The sequence below is a fragment of the Brassica napus genome, chromosome C4 (genome assembly GCF_020379485.1).
Source record: "Brassica napus cultivar Da-Ae chromosome C4, Da-Ae, whole genome shotgun sequence".
Taxonomy (NCBI): domain Eukaryota; kingdom Viridiplantae; phylum Streptophyta; class Magnoliopsida; order Brassicales; family Brassicaceae; genus Brassica; species Brassica napus.
Genome location: NC_063447.1, coordinates 61,257,227 through 61,276,358, shown reverse-complemented (window position 1 = coordinate 61,276,358; position 19,132 = coordinate 61,257,227). Strand labels below are relative to the sequence as shown.

General features: G+C 31.8%; 1 protein-coding gene and 1 long non-coding RNA gene across 4 annotated transcripts; both read left to right on the top strand.

The window, feature by feature from the left end:
• Positions 1 to 463: 463 nt before the first annotated feature.
• LOC111205861 (transcription factor bHLH129-like) lies at positions 464 to 13,634 on the top strand. Of its 3 annotated transcripts, XM_048755244.1 has the most exons (13): positions 477 to 975; positions 2,459 to 2,757; positions 3,225 to 3,356; positions 3,467 to 3,532; positions 3,634 to 3,702; positions 4,316 to 7,459; positions 7,544 to 10,168; positions 10,531 to 10,617; positions 10,715 to 10,894; positions 11,472 to 11,637; positions 11,739 to 11,796; positions 12,867 to 13,010; positions 13,110 to 13,634. In XM_048755244.1, the coding sequence occupies exons 1-6, from the start codon at positions 687 to 689 to the stop codon at positions 4,367 to 4,369; spliced, it is 909 nt and encodes a 302-aa protein (XP_048611201.1). In that variant the 5' UTR covers positions 477 to 686; the 3' UTR covers positions 4,370 to 7,459; positions 7,544 to 10,168; positions 10,531 to 10,617; positions 10,715 to 10,894; positions 11,472 to 11,637; positions 11,739 to 11,796; positions 12,867 to 13,010; positions 13,110 to 13,634. The 3 variants fall into 3 exon arrangements, with proteins under 3 accessions (XP_048611202.1, XP_048611201.1, XP_048611200.1); XM_048755243.1 differs by having other exon boundaries at positions 4,316 to 10,168; XM_048755245.1 differs by lacking the exons at positions 4,316 to 7,459; positions 7,544 to 10,168; positions 10,531 to 10,617; ... (3 more) ...; positions 12,867 to 13,010; positions 13,110 to 13,634 and having other exon boundaries at positions 464 to 975; positions 3,472 to 3,532.
• A 923-nt stretch (positions 13,635 to 14,557) lies between these two features.
• On the top strand, positions 14,558 to 16,106 carry LOC125585699. Its single transcript, XR_007322689.1, has 2 exons — positions 14,558 to 15,789; positions 15,884 to 16,106. It is a non-coding gene; the product is annotated as an uncharacterized LOC125585699 (long non-coding RNA).
• The last annotated feature ends 3,026 nt before the right edge of the window (positions 16,107 to 19,132 follow it).

Here is a 19,132-nt window from a genome sequence, read left to right as displayed (position 1 = left end):
CTTTTTTTTGAACAACAAACCAAAGACAACCAACCTATGCTCAACAATCATGTTTGTGTATATGAAATTTAGATTCATTAAATTATATTCGAAACTATTAACAATTTTATTCATAGAAAATATTAACAATTTACATCATATCCCACTATCGCATTAGTTTAGTTTACCATTGATACCATCAAGAACATTAAACAATATGTTTACAGAAAGTACACTAGATAAAGTTAATTCTACTTCATTACCATTTACCAAATAAATAAAATGCTCATTTCTTTACGTAAAACTCCAACCAACCTTCTTCCACAACTTCCACAGATGAAAAGTTATATGAAAAAACTTTAATCAACTAGAATTTAAAGAACGTCAAAAATATCCAACTGTCAACCACGTGAGGTGCACATGCGTTGACGACCGTGAGTAGAAGACTCTCTTCGTCAGGCGGACGAGCACTTACAGCACATGCACACACAGAAGCCACCTTTCTAATTTGTCCCCTTTCACTAATTTAATTCATTTCAACTTTACGATCCCTAACTACATTTAGTAACTCTCTTACATTATTATATCAACCAATGAACTAGTCATAAGATCTCTTTCTCTTTCATTCTTAAAGACTCTCCTCAAGATTTTCCCCTAACTGTCAGATTAACTTTTATAGGGTTTATCTTTTCAGGCAAAAACAAATTATGTACCCTCGTTCCTCCTCCAAGTCCACCACTCCAGACGGCGGCGACGCCGAAAACAATCCATATGATGAAACTTCAGGTGGTTTCTCCTCCCTCGGTTCTCAAACTCACCATAATGTTTCACCTCCGCCGCGGCAGCAGCACAATCCCAACGTCGTCGGGTTCGGTCATCACTTCTCAGGCGAACCATCTACCATCGGACATTCCGGCGCTTCTTCCTCTCCTTTGTTCCGACACAGAAGCTCTCCGGCTGGATTCTATGACCAACTTCTTCCCACTGAACCCAACGGTAACTTTTGCGTTTCTTACATTTTCCACCACAATTTTTTGATGTATAGTCGACGGTATGCAAATTAAAATACACTCTTACAGATAGGCATAACATACGATTATAATTAGTATTATTTGGTTAAGTTAATCAATGTTTTGAGTTTTATCTTGTTTCATTGAGACTATTTATAATCATATTTAAAATTTTATACAAAATTGTAATTTTTATTTACCTGTACCAATTAGAATCGGTATAATATCAATTTTAACTAAATTGATCATTACTTATATTTAGTATTGCAGCAAATGTTTCAAAATATGTGAAAATTATGAAACGTACGATTTAAATAAACTTGTATTGAATCTGATTAAACGAGATGATAACTAAATTGGTCTAACACGTAATTTTGACTTCCTGGGATCCAAACCATGTAACATTGCATTGATTGCGATTTGCGATGACTTTAATTTGTCTATTTGTTTCCCTCCACATATAAAAGGGATGCGACTTTTGTTTTTCTAATTAATTAACAATTATAATTAATAACAACTTAACTGAAAATCGAAATCACAATAGCTACCAAAATATCTACCTGTAGATTTTGTTTTGATATGGTTAATCAATCTATTGATTTTATTAACCTCTCTTTCATTTATGTTTGGAGAAACCATGGTCGATATGGTTTGCATACATATACTGAAAATACATGTTTACAAACATACGTATAAATACATTTACATGCTAAGATCAAATAATACATTTACATCCATGAACCATTGAACATGTATTTTCAGGGGAGACAAGTTGTATAATTTAATAATGTAACTTAATGCAAATAGCGTGTCTTATAAAAACATGCACTTGCCAAAAGTATATGTTAAAAAATGAATCATTGGAAAAATATAGTCCACTTGGCAATATTTAATCCATCCCACATGCTCTTTCTCTTCTGACAAAGCAGCCATAAGGCCCACCTTGCTGACATGGCTTAAATCACTAATTTGATTTTGGGATACACCTACTTGTTATTATAAGAAATGGATTTATTTTATAAGAAAAATAAAGATAGATTTACTACTATATTGTTCGTTACAACTTGCAAGTAATAATTTATAGAATTTAATTTGATCTTCTGTTCATTGCATCGGTTTATTTTGCACTGTAATACATGTGCGAGCCCCAAGAAAGTTTACCCCTCTTGCATTATTATATAGGATAAATGATAATAATAGTTTAGAATTCGAATAGTGAATATTAATTTCTGTCAAATTGGCGATAAATAAAAGAATAAAATCTAAGTAGAGACAAAGGAAGGGGTCCTCGAATCTCGAATCTCGAACTCGGCCCATTATCTTCTATTTTGTGTATATAATATATATACGTTTTCTTTTAAAAATCAAATCATACTGGTTATTAAAATACTAAGATAGTTACAAGTTTAATAACCCTACATAGCATTACATCTCTTTCGATTTAAATTTGTTAATGGAAGAGGGAACAGGTTTTTCCCTAGGGCAGCCAAACGGAGGATACGGCGGAGGAAGAGGAGAAGAGCGAGGGCCATCTAGGTTGAAGTCGGAGCAGAGATTCTCAGGCAGGAGTAGTAGTAATTATCAAGAACATAACTCTCTACCGAGAATCTCGGAGGTACAAGCGGCTGCGGCGGCTATAAACAGTGCCGCATCGACGAGTATGAGTTTTGGAAATGATGGTAACAATTGGGACAGGTCGTCTTCTCAAATCAGTTTCACCATTGATGAACGGTCCAAGACCACCGACTTTTTCACCTTAGAAACTCAGGTATTTCTATATTTTTGTTGTATGAATCTTGAATACTTTCATTGTCTATGCAATAAAGTGTCACAATTCTTCGAATCTGCTAGGTAAAAGAGGGGAAATTGCATATGTCCAAAGTTGTGTGATTTGTATTTTTGATTTTCTAAGTTTGGAGAACGTTCATGATTGTTCTATGTATGATTTACAAGTTGTATCTTAATAAATGATATTATACTGTGCTGAGTGTTTTTGTGTAATATATCTAACATGTAGTCTATAAATCGGATTTCAAATTGAAATAAATGCCAATAAAAATGTATGTCACAAGTTCATGCATCTTGAGTGGTGCCTACCAAAAAAAAAATGTATGTTGAGTGGTGTTGTCTAATACATATACATACTTTAGAGAAGGTACTATTATTGATTTATTAAATTTTCAAAAATGTTTATAAAGCTTTAAACTGATGTTTGGTCTGGTTCTGATTCTTTAGTTTAGCATGCCACAAACGTCTCTGGAAATGGCGAGAATGGAGAGTTTGATGAAAATCCCAGAGGGTTCGGTGCCCTGTAGGGTTAGGGCCAAGCGTGGATGTGCGACTCACCCGCGTAGTATAGCTGAAAGGGTTAGTTGTATTCTATTGATTTGATATTGATGTTATAATTACATGAGTATACAAGAGAATTATACGTGAAACCCAAAGAAAGCAAGAGTATGATCAAGTTTTCTGTATAGGATAGAAGAACGAGAATAAGCGGGAAGCTGAAGAAGCTACAAGAACTGGTGCCTAATATAGACAATGTGAGAGCTAGGAATTATAATTTCTATGTAATTTAGGTCTAATTAAGGTGATTATATATTACACATATACCTAAAAATAATGTTTTGACTTTTTTTTGAAGCAAACGAGCTATGCAGAAATGTTGGATTTGGCTGCTGAGCATATCAAAGGTCTTCAACACCAAGTAGAGGTGCATCTTTCTATACATTCGATATATGACATTGTCTCAAACTGAAGTAAAGATGATCATATTAATTAATCCTTATAATATATGCATGTTGAGAGAATGCTACTTTTAATCATCTCAACCATATTTTGGTGTGTTGAAAAAACAATTATGGTAATATAGCAGCTATTTACAATTGATCAAATCATGAATCAACCTTTACTCAGGGGCTTAAAATATTTTCAATACAGCAAAATTTACATGACAACTGTAAATTTCGCGGTAATTAGTTTATGTTTTAATAAACATTCTCATACATATCTTATCTATGCCCTATGTACGTTAAGAATCATAAATAGTCGCTCTATGTATACAATGATCACATAGAAATAGATAGTTATGTATATATAGGAAGTTCATGTCTGAGGTTAACCTTAGATTATGAGGTTCAATGTAAATTCACATGTTATGGTCTTATTCAAGTAGTATATGAAGAAATGCTCGAGTTGGACTTCTGTCCATAAAAGCCATACAATTGGAACATGAGATTTCAAAACATTTGCTTAGTATTTTTTTTTTTTGCCAAATACGTTTTCTTAGTTAATGCTTTTATTCGTTGATTGTTTATCATGTGCAGTCACTAGAAAGGGGGATGGAGGGCTGCACTTGTGGGGCGTGCAAGAAGCGATGATGAAAGAGTGATATGTTTCTAAAGATGATCGAAGAAAGTATAGAAGAAAAAGAGACGGAAGGAATCAATTCAAAGACAACGAACACAATAAAAAAGATTTTGATTATATAACTTAAGCATACTCATTATAAATTCATAACCGGTTGCAAGTTGAGTGCTTATCTCTCTCGAATCTCAATATATTATTTTATAAGCCAATCAGGAGTACAGTTGTCTAACACATCAATAATAGAGAAAGACGAGGCAAATTCTGCCAACATTAGAACAAATTGGCTGGCCTGCCAAGCTTTAAAGTAGAAGGAAGGTTGAAGAAAGCTTCTGTAGTTTTATGCCTAGATAAAATACTTGTAAACAGATCGTCATCATTAAAGATAAAGATGAGAAGCTGGTGGAGAGTGCTATCGAACATATAGAATCACTATCCGAACGTATTTCAGAGTCTGGATAATTTTGTTAACTCTCGTATGTTCAGCTTTCAGGCCATCACAAGCATGAAATACAACTTGAAGGCACTCCAGGTAATGAATGCTTCGGTCTTGCCTTGTTGAACTTTGTATCCAGACTCTGTAAGGGGAGACACTGATGGCCTAGCTAGTCTCATGGTTCTTGGTGTATATATTTTATCTTTTGTATGTCTCTAACTTGTTCTTCTTGTGTTATATACATCATAAATGATTCAAGGTGGCTACTTGAGATAGAAGCTTGAATTGAAGGAAAATTAAAATAGATATTTACATATAGATTATTGACAAATTTTACATATTATATATAATTTTAAATAATCTTTCACAGTTGAAAAACAAATTCTCAAGTATCTTAATGTTTCAAATCTATTCAAATTTCAATTTTCTTTATATTTATTTGAACAATAAATAATTATTTTAGATTTTTAATCATCTTTTTCATAACCATTATATTAAATTATTCAAAATACTTGAAAATAATTATTATAAAAATCTTATCAAAACACCTATAACCTAAAGAAAATTCGATATCTTCAAAATACACCTAAATTTCCATCAAATCTAAAAACTTATAAAATTTTCTAAACCTCTAATCCAATAAGCATTTTTATTGCAATAAAAATGCATATAGATTTCGTGAATTCTCTTTTCTTTTTATATTTACATTTTTTTTTCTCCCGATAACTATAAGTACATCTTCCTAAATCCTGAAGCCCACTAACCGAATTATTTCTTGCGTCCATGGGATCATCCTCAAGCACGGTAATCTTCTTCTCCTTAATTATGGCCTTCTTCTTGTACAGATCTGAAGTAACTTTTGTTTGCTATATGTTCGAACTTAACTTTTTGTGTATTATGATTTGACTTTCAACAACAGCCACCAAGACCTTCTACTAATAGAATATTAAAATCAATCTGTGTTGACAATCTCGTATACAATTGTCAAAGATTAGATATGTAAGTATAACACAGTACACACCTTTGGTTACTATTGAAAGTTTTCCGTTGACCACTATTGTTATCCTCCAGAGAGGAGTTCTTCAAAGAAGTTGGCCAAGTTCTTAATGTTTTTTTTACTAAATTATAAATATCATATAAATGAAAAAAAGATTTTACACAAGCAAGATCTTAAGTTTGACACATCTTGGCAAAAAGAAAGAAGAAACAAGATAGATCAAACAACATCCAATTCAATGGACACCATAAGCACTTATCCTAACCATAGAACCATAAATGAGCTGAAAAGCTTGTTCGATCTCCTAGAGGAAATAATATTCCGCATCTCCCTGTGGATGGCTCTGAAGACATTAGTAGCTGGCAGAGAAACATTGTTGTGGATCATATTATTTCTCTCTTTCCAAAAGTGAAAGACTACAGCTTGAAAAGCCAACTTCCTAAGCAGAAGATTCCTCCTTAGGACAAGGAGGAACCTTGTAGAACACCATGGCCGTTTCTGTGAATTTGCCTATGTTGAGTTTGCTTCGATCCAAGAAGCAGACAAGGTTAGACTACTTTCTTTTTGCTATTCCTCTGAAAGTTTAGAATTTCATACGAATAAATTTGCAATACCAAAAATAACATTATTTAATATCATAATTTCAAAAAGTTAAATTTATTTTAGTATTATTTTTTAATTCTTATTTTAAAATGTAAAACAATTTAAAAGTAGTATTGAAAACACACAACTTCTATTACTGTGAAACTAATAAAATCTAAAAAAAACTTTTGAGGGAGTATATGAGTTTATGAAAGCACATTTCATTTGACAAGTAAAGATTTCTGATTAAATTGTTTTCTACTTTTAAGGCGATGGCCTTTAACGGTTGATCTTTGCTAGGTCGTGAGATTCGTCTTCAACTCCACAAAGCAGGCACACTTTGATGTTTTTTTCCAGTGTCTATGTTAGGATATTCTTGTGTTGTTTTGATACGTGATAGTATTCTTCTCCCCTGCGTATTAGATTCTTCTTCTTTTTTTAACTTCTGACTCAGACTCCGAGGAAGAAGTGGATGGTGGATTTAATGTTGACGTATGTACCTCTCTCTTTTTTCTCTTAGTGCATATTATATTACTAATGAGATTATTAGTCCATTTGATAAAAATAAGGACCTAGTTGCGGGTTTGCTATATGTTTGTTTGATATTAACTTTTTGTGTAATATTATTTTGACTTTCAGCAATATCCATCACAAACCCCTCGTCTTGTTCGCGCTCCATCATAAATAATATAAGTTGATAATCTCGTATACTATTGTAAAAGATCAGATTGTAAGTATAACACACCTTTTGTTATTATTTTTTTGTAAGTTTTCCATTGATCTTACTATTTAATTATCCTCTCCAGCGAGGACTTCTTCAAAGAAGCTGGCCAAGTTGTTAATGTTACAATGATTATGGGACGCGATGGCCCAGTTCGATGAATTTGCCTACGTTGAGTTTTCTTCGATTGAAGAAGCAGACAAGGTTAGTTTCCTATATGAATTTTGATGAAATTAAAGCACATTTCATTTTACAATGTAAACTATAGTTTGCTGCTTACATCTTTTTCTACTTTTTTAAAAAGGCCAAGTCCTTTCACGGCAGATATTTGCTCGGTCGTGAGGTTCATACCTGACTCCACTAAGCAGGTAAATAAATGTCTTTGTGGTTTCTTTGTTTAACGATACTCTTGTCTTGTTTGATACCTGATATTAACTCTTTTTTTCCTGTAGTGGCTCTCATGGTTACTTTTCAAACGGAGAATCAATCAAGAATAATTCATTAAGTGTTTTTCTTTTTCTTTCTATCTTCTTCTTGACTTATAAGTTCCAACTGTTTGTTCTTTTTAGAATAATTTTATTGGGGATTTTTTTAAAATCTAAGGGACAACATACACTTATCTGGAAACCAAATTAATTTTAGGATACCCAAAAAGTTGATTGGGATCTACTATAGAAACAACACTAAAGTAGATCTTATAAAAGTTGATTAATAAGAAGCTAAGCTGTTCAGAAGCTGATGCTGGTTATTGTTGTTCATAATCGAGATCGGACGATCTCGCTCTTCTGGTCGTTTCTTTCAACGTTATTACCTATCAAAGGTCAAAGTTTTCGATTGCTAAACGGTTAGTTTAATATAGATTTGTTAAACCGTTAGAGTAACCAATAACCAAACCAAATTGGTCAAATTTACTTGACTTAACCGGATCCAATTGGTAGTAGAAATGGCATTATGTTTTGTCACTAAACTTGCGAGACGATAAAATATTATACCATTTGATCTAATATTATGATGTGTTGTGATTCGTTATCTGAGCTAGTATTTAACAGAGAGGCAAAATGATTGTCGACATTATGGTCCGATTGTTTGAGACTTGTATTTTGCTGTCAAGGTTTTTTAGTTTGAAATTTATAGTTTTACTGTTAAAATGTTGAATGTGGCTTTAGAAATACTAAAAATTACAGAATTGTAGTTTTAAGAAAAACAAACGACCTAAAATGGCAATCTTTGGGGGTGGATGCAGTAGTGGATGTTGGAGGAACATTCACATCATTAGTGTAGACAAAGATGAACATGACGTAGATGTAGTAGTGGATGTAATAGCAAAGATGAACATAATTGAGAGTGAAGTAGTTGAGGAGAAATGTGCAATCTTTGTTGTTATTGTTGTTTTGAGCTATGGCTATCGCGTAGTCTCTTTACAAGACCCACAACTATCTGAGACAACTTTTCCTCTTCTTTCCTACCTTTTTCCCATTTGTCCTTTAAATTACACTCTAGATTTATATTCTTCAAAAGAATATATATCTTCTCTATTAAAAGAGTTGTAATTACTTTTTATGAAAAACAATTCTTCACAAATTGAATCTTATCACTGGGGAAGTTATATATTTCATAGGAATTATATTTTACATTAAAATAAAGCATATTTAAGCATTTTGTCTGGTTTGACGAAGTTAGCTCCTCTTGTATATCAATTCTAAATTATTTGGGTTTATTAGATATCTTTAGTTTATCAGTTATATCATGGACCAAATTAAATTTAGGACGTATTGTTAAAAAATGTCTATACAGTGAGAGTGAACCGAGTTTGAAATCTTCTAACTAATATTTGTTTAATCTAACTTTCTTTTGATAAAATTTAAGTATCTAGTTAATGTAGACATGTTTAATCGTATCGTAGACGAACTTAAATGTAAATATTTCTGCAAACAAAAAAGAATTACTTTACGTGGAGTAAACTAACTTGTGATTTTATGTGACTAATTATTTTCTAGTGGAGCCTATGTAGATGTTGCAATTTCTAACGTCTACAAAACATATAAGTATTGAAATATCATGAAATCGTATGTGGTTTATGGAGTGGATCAAGTTAAAGTTTTAGATTATTGCCTTTTACACTTTAGTTCATGTTGTAGACCAAATAGGGTATTTCTTAGTAGACAAGGCTTTTTTTTTTGTTAAAACATGGTTATTAATTATATGTATTGTTAAAACATGGTTATTAATTATATGTAACGTAAAACACACAAAAAGTTAAAGAAAGAAATGTGAGGAAAAGATAATCTAAACACGAGTAAGCTATTCCCAAAACATTTTGTTTCCAAGGGAACGAGAGAGTTATCTATTTTAGTACTTTACAATAAAAAAGGAATAAGCCAGAGCAAATCAAGTGTGAAATTAAACAAGAACATTTTTATGAAGTTCGAAATCAAGCAATAAGGATAAATCGACATAAATGATGAGTCATGTATCCAGTTACTTTCTTCTTTTTTTGGTCATATATCATTGTCATTATATAGTGTGATGTTTGTAAGTTGCTCACATGGTTTTTAGAGTTTGCGGATGGAGCCGGTGTGCCTTCCACAGGTGCACGTGCCGCCATTGGTCATGCACTGGCTACGCCCCTGGCCTTCCATTGAATATAACTTTTTAACTTTAGCCTAATTCATTGGATCCATTGTTTTCTAAACGTTTGAAAAGAACTGATCTTTTGAAAAGAACGGATGTACATGGCCCATGTATAAATTATCTACTTGAACGTCACACGGTTACCACTTACCAGAAACAGAAACCATTCTTGTTTGGTCGTTATAATGAACACATGCCTTCTTTGCATGGGATTCTTCTTTCGTCGACTCAGAAAAAAAACTCTTTAAAAACAGAAGAGAGCGAGAGTAATCAAAACATAAGAGACAATAGTTCACGCGAGATATCGAGAGAGAGAAAACGCTGATTTCCAGAGATCGCCTGTGAGAAAAGAAGATAGAGAGCGCTGTGACTCTACAATGGATTTCCCGCAGATTCTTCGTTTCATCCTTGTTCTAGCCATCATCAAAGTTGCAGTTACTATTAAGGTTTCTACTTACTTATATGGTTTTTGTTGCTGATCCAGTTCACTATTCTAAAAGTTTTGTCCTAAACTTCTTTGAAAAACAAAAAACAACCGAGTTATAATGTTATATCAACTATTAAACTAGTAGAAATTAATTATCCGCTATTAAACTAGGATTATTTGTCCGTCATCATCGTATGTGCATGTGTTTCCAACCAAAAAAAAACTCAAGAAATGAAAAATTGCAGCGTCAATTTTTTAAAATCTTTTTTCCTTTACCCCGTTTGAACACCGCATCCACATGTCCATATATCATACACTTAATTTTTGAACTAAATTAATTATACTAATCTTTTATGTATTTGTGAAATTTATCTTCAACAGACTTCGGATGGAGATGATGTCGAATGTATCGACAAAATAAAGCAGCCAGCATTTGAAAGCACTTTACTAAAAAATCATAAAATTCAGGTTCGCTTGATTTTTTACATTTTTAATTTTATACTTCCATGTTAATGTTATTTAAAATAAAATAATAATATTTTTGGCTTTTGAGAAAAAAAAACAGGAATGGCCGTCCGAAATTCCTCGGACAGTCGAAGCAGACAAGAAAAGCAAACTGGAAACTTGGGAAGCTCAAGTTAGTACTGTCAACTGTCCAGAAGGAACCGTACCAGTACGGAACTACAGTGTCAGTAAGACTGACCGGACAGGGCCTGATTTCACCAGTTACAATCGTGGACATGAGGTATATTATCAAACTATTCTAGATAGTTAGAGCATCAGCAACCCAGTTGCTTAGAGATAAACGCTTAGAAAAAAAAATAGTAAACAAATCATGGGTCCCTCGAAAATGCCAACACCAGTTGCTTTTCACGCTTAAATAAGCGCTCCATTTAGATGTTGGTTGAATTATTCGCGGACCCCACTGACACGTGGCGACCCGTAATTAATTTTTTATTTTATTTTTTTATTTTATTTTTTATTTTATTTTTATTTTTTAAAAAACAGAAATAAAAAAACAAAAATAAAAAAAAATTAAAAAAATAAGCACCCCATTAGGGGTGCTGGGATGCTGATGCTCTTAGATTGATTAATATGCGCAACCGATTTTTCAGGTTCACTTGGTTCTTGGTTTTCTAAAATTATTCAGTTATTTATTATTTTTGATATGCCTTAAATTTTCTTTTAATTAGAAAGCAAGTCAAAAGCTGTTGAAATTAAAACTACGTACACTGAATATTGTGTGTTTATTAGCTTTTTAATTTTGACATTGTCTTCAAGCAACCATCTAATTACGTATTATATATGGTGTGGAATGATAGTATGCGATCATAAGAGAAAAGCCCACCAGAACTATACGGAGCAAAAGCCACGATTAACGTATGGGATCCGGCGATAGAGGGAAAGGAGATGTCTATATCTCAGATTTGGATTAGCTCGGGAAAATATAAGACTAATGACCTTAACACCCTAGAGTTTGGCTGGCAGGTTGGTTTAAATTTTTGATTGTGGATGTTTCCATAATTTTCATCAAATATATACGTACTATTATTAATAAACTAACATGGTTGCATTATTCAAATATTTAGGTTCTTCCGATCGACGTTGTATGGCGATAACAAACCGAGGCTATTTATTTTTTGGACAGTAAGTTTCTTTATCAGTTTTATCGCATTTTATGTTATAGAACATTATTAATATTATTTAATATTTTGGTAATACAATAACTGTATTACTTTGAGCAAAGAGTACTGTGACAAATAAAAAATAAAGGAGTAATATTATAAGTTTATTGTGGATATTATACTATTTTTAGTTTCTATACTATACAAAAATATTATGCAATATATAAAAAACAATACTAGAGGACAATAAAGTGGATACAAATATCGTGAAATATGTTTTCAAAATTACATTAATTAATAATATCTCTTAATTTAAGTTATAATATACAAAATAAAATCTCTTGATTTAATTTTAAATATGTATATATATTTAAATATTTAAATGACATTTAAAAAATTCGATTATATTTAATTTATTTACAGTACATTTTTCAAAAGTTAAGCAACAAATCAATATATTAAAATAAATGTAATTGGTTTTTTAAATTGATTATTACTCTCTCCTTGGCGTATTTTTACATTGTGAGTTGGAAAATTACTACAAGAATATCTATATATATACAAATATTAAAAGAAACTTTTAAAACATATGGAGTTAACAAAACTTAAATAAAAAGAATAATAAGATTTTCAAAATTAACACATACTTACAGACCCGTCCTGGAACAGAAATCAGAACAAGGGCTTAAGGCCTTGTAAAATTCTATTCCGGCCCGTGATATTTTGATTTCCATATTTTTGAAGGCCGAAAAATAATTAGGCTTTTGGACCTTCAACTCTCAGGGCTAACTCTACATACTTTTCAAATTAATTTTGTTAGGACCCAAATTGCAAACAAAATTTGAATCTTCTACAAAATTTAAATCACATTTTAATGTTTAATCATTATTATATATTTGATTTAAAAATATTTACACTAAATAGAAAAAAACACTAAATAGAAAAAACCAGTTGTTAATCTTTAACTGAGTTTTAAAGCATCCATACTACTGGTTTTGCTTGTATTAATGCATTAATTAAAACCATCTAGAATAACACGAACTTGAATTAGTTTATTATTTTTGTTGGTAACAATAATGTAACATTTTACAGAGTGATTCGTATAAGAACGGATGCTATAACCTAAGATGCTCTGGTTTTATACAAACTAGTAGCAGTATTGTCCTTGGTGGAGCTATTTCTCCCACTTCTTCTTTCGGAGGTAGTCAATACGAGATTACCATACTTGTATGGAAGGTCCGTTTCTTTTTCCCACTGCTTTACATATATATATGTTTCTTATTAAAATTCTATATGTTTCAATTCCTAAACATTTATATGTATTCGTTTTGATAGGATCGTATATATGGGAATTGGTGGCTGAGTTTGGGACCCAGTAACTTATTGGTAGGTTACTGGCCGAAAGAACTTTTCACAACCTTAGCTGATTACGCAACCATCGCGGAATGGGGCGGTGAAATCTTAAACTTGCAAAATTTCAGCCGCCATACAAAGACTCAAATGGGGTCTGGCCACTTCCCCAAAGAAGGATTCGGTAAAAGCAGCTATTTCCGCAACCTCAAGTTCATAGATAACAACAATAGTCTGCAGCCGATCCAAAATATCAAGAAAATAGTAACAAACCCTGAATCCTACAACGTCAAGACTGAATATACAGATGAATGGAAGAGCCATTTCTTTTATGGAGGGCCTGGGTTTAGATCTACGCAGTCTCGAGCCGTTCCTTTGGCATTCAGTTCATGTTTTGTCATCTATTGCTTAGCACTTTTTATGGTTTAGTTGTTTCATGTTTTTATTTAACTTTGTGTTGTAAAAGTACTTTGTTTATAATGAAATATATCAATGGTGTAACTATGCTTATATTAACGCTTTAATTTGCATTTCACAACAACACGCTATGTTCAAAGCGACATACTCAATAAAATCATGACATCTACAGTTGACACTGTTTTGGTAAGGGGGTGGGGTGGGGTGCATATATAGTTGTTAATTTTCTATATATGTCAACTGTATTTGAGACTGCATTTTGTTGACGTTGAAAGGTTTGTGATTTCGATGTCAACATTGAAAGGTAAGTTAACAATCTGTCAAATTAATAATAGGAATATGCAGTTTAATTCTGAACTTTTGTTGTTGTCTATATATTGACGTCGAAATAAATAATTAAGTTATGAAGCCTATATATATATATATATAGATAATAATTTTGTTTTATTTCATTCAACATTACACTTCATAACTGAAGCCTCAGACAATTTTCAAAGACCTGATATTAAATCCCTCTGTTGGTGCAACAGCATTTTTGAGATTTTTTATCACAATATCCTGTAGAGAACCCATCCACCATACAGTCATGGGCACATTCGAAAAGCTCGTACTTTCCAGGCACACATGGAACATCGCAAACATCACCATTTGCTGAGTTAATCACTACACAAATACAATCCAAGTCAAGATTACAATTATGATAATTGAATTATCTATAGACCATACAAGATTATTTGAAAGTCATATTCCTTTAAGTAAACATGTATACTACATGCATATAAATGGTCACTGTCGATTCATTAAATAAAAAAATCGACAATTTCTTTCAGAATAATCAACGAAAACTGAAAATAACTAAAAATAATATTTTGTTGGTAAGTATAATACCCGAGGCGGCCAAAGTGTTGTAGCTAGACAGCGAGGTTACCAATGTTATTACAAAAAAGAAAGTGATAGAGGGTTTTCTGATATCCATTATATGTTTTAAGTTTTATTACTATGGACTTTGTTTTAACTTTTAACATCTACTCTATTTATACACTCTTTGCCAAGAAAAGTCTCAGTTTAATATCCCTCTATTATTTTTATTTTGACCAGAGTTAAATCTTCCATATATGTTGATATTACTTCCTTAAGGAAAAATATTTCAGAGTTAATTGAATTTAATGCAAGATCTGAATGGAGAAGTCAATATTGTTGGATTCTTTACCAAAAAAATTAATGTTAGAAAAGTTAAAATCACAGTGATGGAGTATATTATTATAAATATATAAATAAAAATTGATTTTTTTTGCTCAATATATATATTATAACTTGATTGTTGGATTCTTTCCCAAAAAAATTAATGCAGGATCTTTACTTTTCTTAAATCACTCTACTTTTTTTTTTAAATCACTCTACTTTCCACTAAATATTTAAATACTCTTTTATTTTTTCGTGCAAAAGTTCAATTTCTATGAATTTTTCAAAGAAAGTGCTTTACTTTCTTATTTTGTAAATGTACATCTTTTTTTTTCTCAACACATGTATATCTATTTAACAATTGTAATTAGTAATTACACAGAGATTTGATTATTGCATGTTATTGTTTGTATCATTGAATTCAGCTTAGACTAAAAAACCTTTACAAAAATATATGGATAAAATGTAAACAATGCAAAAAGACAACAAATCTAAGCAGAGCCACCAGCCCTTGGACCAAGCCAATGAAACACATGCTTCCGGCCAATATATTTAAGAAACTATTCCGGCCACAAATTTTTGAAAAGACTGTCTTAGTCTAGTGGTATTAACTCTAGAAATTAGACTTTGTTTTACCAATCTGGTTCAACTCTCCTATACAACATATTTTTTCTCTATTTTTTTAAGAAAGCGGCCACATTTTTTTGTGTGCTTCCAGTCTTATTAAACCTAATAGATTCTTAGAGCAAGCTCAATGGTTAGAACCTATTATGAATTCTAATGAATAATTTAATAGTTAATTTTGTGATTTAAGGAGTTTAGAACCTTTCTTAGAGTAATTAATTTTTTTTGGGTCCAATGGGAGAATCTCTTTGGGGTTTTTAATTTTTTTTAATAGAAGTTGAATGATTGGATTTTGTTTTTGAATGATTAAATTTAATAACATAAAAAAGCATACATAAGAAGTTTAAATAAAAATGACATCATCGTAGGAGAAAATGGGGTGATCTAGATTGGAGGAGGAAAGAGAGAGACATAAATGGGAGGTCGAATAAGAACGTGACACGTAAGGTTCTTAACATCTCTAAAAATCCTAAAATAGACACCGGTTCTTGCTCCTTTATCCTTATTTATTTATTTTTTTCTTGTTTTTTTTTTAGAATATGCCTTAAGAGACACTGATGGAGGTGGTCTTAAATATGGGCTTTAGATACCAGAATTTAAAAACAATGTAGGGGCGCCGAAACAGTTAGAGGTCTCATAGTGTAGTGGTTCATGAACTCTTCTTCTCGCCCTTCAAGCGACAGGTTCGAAACCTACTTTCCTTTTCCCTTAAATCTTGCCTTTTATAATTATGATAGTAAATGCAACAAGATCAAGATACATTCTAAGAGAATCTTAAGTTTTAATTATACAGACATTAAATAATTATAAAACAAATATGAAATAAAACATAATTATTTATTGTATTCAATGTTTTAGTTTTCATTATTTTAGTCGTTTTCTGTAATGTTTGTTTTCTCCATTGTTGACTGTGTTGTTAGAATTGTTCCATTTCCCAATCTTCCATGTAAATTTTATTTTCTCTATTTTCTTGATGACTAACAATCTTTTTAAAAATTCTTGAAAATTAAACAAGCCCTATGAAATTAAAATAATCAACATTGAAAATTCAATGTTTGAAGAATATTGCAAAAGAAAAATAAAAAAAATTGATGATTGTTATGATTTACATATATAGCTTATCACAGATTACTAACAATTCCATTTTAAGTTGTTATTTTTGGAAAGTAAAGTTCATAAAGAAGTATATGTTCGACTATATTTCATGACTAATTAAATATTGTGCGATAATATCAATAGAAACTAAGGGCATGTTTATTGGTACAACCCCATTGGGGTCTCTTAACCAATATTATATCAATTAACTTAACTTAATTGACGTAATTGGAAACCTTTAATTTTCTATCCTATATTGGTACGATCCTATTTGGGGTCTCTTAACCACATCTCCTTCTCCATCGTGACTTTGAGTTTCAAACATCTTGTACCAATTCGAGCACTCCTTCCTCGATCACCATCCTTTCACAAACTTCAATCTTCACTGCGAACTCCTTTAAACTCTGATTTTTAACGAATCAGAAAACAAAATCTGATCAAAACGACCAGAAAATTTATCCAATCAATCTGAGACAGAGATAAAAGAAAACACTTAAAGAACAGCTCTGGTTCAGATTGAAAACACCAAAAAAGTCTGCAACTGCGAAAATCAAACCCAAATTTACAGAGAATACTGTCTAGAGCGTCGATGTTGATACATGCTCTCACCGTTCACCGTTCCTCTACCCAATACGAGAAGAGAAAGAGGAGAGAGAAAGAAATGGGAACGACTTCACCATTCCTCTACCCAATACAGTTGGGACACGTCGCACCAAAGAACGTGTCTTCAAACGCTTAATTAAGGGACGTCCCTTTGTTTTATTCTGCGTTTTCCTTTTTTTTTAATTAATTAACCTAAGGCACAAGGTTAAGAGTTACCTATAAACGTGTTCTAAGGGCAACATTATCGGTGGTTCCGTTTTTTTGTCTTTAAATTTTTTTTTTTGTTTTCTAGTTTAAAAAAATTAATAATAATAATAATAAATAATAAATTAATAGCGGGCCACCACGTGTTGTGGGACTCACAAACAGTGCTAAGGATTCAGTACAAACGTTCTTTATATTAGGACATTATGACATAGTCATTGAAAAAATATAGTGGAACCCACGCTTAATGACTCTCTACCACCGATAGTATTGGTCTAAGTAGCTTAAAACAATGATTATTTAATGTTGATGACCAATTTTACATTTAAAAGATTCATGACTTTTTTTTTAAAATAAACTAACTTTTCTAATAATTTACATTATTCTAGTAATATATTTAAAATACATGAAATAAAAATTAAGGGGCATCATTTTTCAAATGCAATTTAGACTCCATTTATATCCGGACCGACACTGCAACGTCAAAGCTCAGATATGAGATACCGCTGGTCAAAAACGCTTTCGTGCTGTCACTTCTACATATCACGGTGAGTCGGTGACTCCATAGGAGCACTCATGGTCTACGGGCTCACTCGCAGCTCCACCTTCGAGAACGTCCGTCGAGCCAGCGACGAGCTTATTGTTTTCTGTTTTAAGTAGTTTGACAGTAGTGGATGAATCTAAATGCAGCTCACTCCATCACAACAGTAGCAAATATGCTCATTGGGAATAAAAGTGACCTCGAGAGCATAAGAGCGGTGAGCAATGAGGGAGGCAGAAGCCTTCGGAGGCTGAAGGTTTGTTTTTCCATGGAGACATCTGCACTGGACTCGACCAATGAAAAGACAGCTTTCGAGATGGTTATTCGCGACATCTATAGCAGCATGAGTCGAAAGCACTCAACTTTGACTCTTACAAAGAGGAAAGTACAAAGATCTTTTTTCAATTTGTGGGAACTGTAGGAGCCAGAAAATGAAATTAAAATACTATCAAATATATAAATGATTGTAAGGAAATAGATGAATAAAAGGGGGGGCCAATAGTATCTGTACTCATTTCTCTTGAGGAATTGGTTGGTTTGAACTTATAGAAAGGCAATTACATGAGAATTTTTTTTTGGTTTCTCAACTGAAGCTAAAGCAAAATAGAATTATTTTTTTTTTGTGTTTCTTTGTTACAAATACAGAAGATATGTAAACAAATTGTTAATAGAAACTTCGGTCAACGTATAAGTTATGTTTTCATTACTACTGTTCTGTACTTGAAACTTTTTGTAAACTTTGTGAATAGTTTTGATATTTCAAAATTTAATTATGATCGTCTCATTCAATCACATAGAACAAGTACAAAATTTAACTTATCAGTAGTAATATGTCATTTTTATTACCTTTCCTATACCGCAAAGTTACATAAGTTTATTTTCTTCTAGACTAATTATTATCTCGTTTTTGTTTCATTACATACATCGTTATGAAAACGGTTTAGTCACGCAAGTGTTGCATTACTTTAATATCCTGATTTAAATGAATTAAAGATCAAAATGTATATTTTAACTGATATATATGCATTTAGATGCACTAACTAATTTAATAAATATGCATAATAATCATCACACAGGGTGAAGCCGAGAAATCAAATTGTCTTTAGAGTAAGTTATAACGAAAAAACTGCAGAAGCAATGACCCTAAGTTAATACTTTGATTCATATATTCTAGAACAGTGATTAAACAAAACAATGTTTCATATATTCTATTTCTGCTTCCTTGCCGTGAGTTATTCATTTTTTCATTTTTCTCAAAAAAAGAGAGATAATTTACACTCTCAAAATAATCTGATTATGATTCAAAGAACCTTACAGATCTTGAAATATCCTCTAAATGTAG

Excerpts from the sequence above, each read along its gene's own strand:
- LOC111205861 (XM_048755244.1), top strand. The coding sequence starts at position 687 with ATGTACCCTCGTTCCTCCTCCAAGTCCACCACTCCAGACGGCGGCGAC. Across the intron at positions 2,758-3,224 it reads TTTTCACCTTAGAAACTCAG|TTTAGCATGCCACAAACGTC; the intron begins GTATTTCTATAT and ends CTGATTCTTTAG. Across the intron at positions 3,703-4,315 it reads GTCTTCAACACCAAGTAGAG|TCACTAGAAAGGGGGATGGA; the intron begins GTGCATCTTTCT and ends TATCATGTGCAG.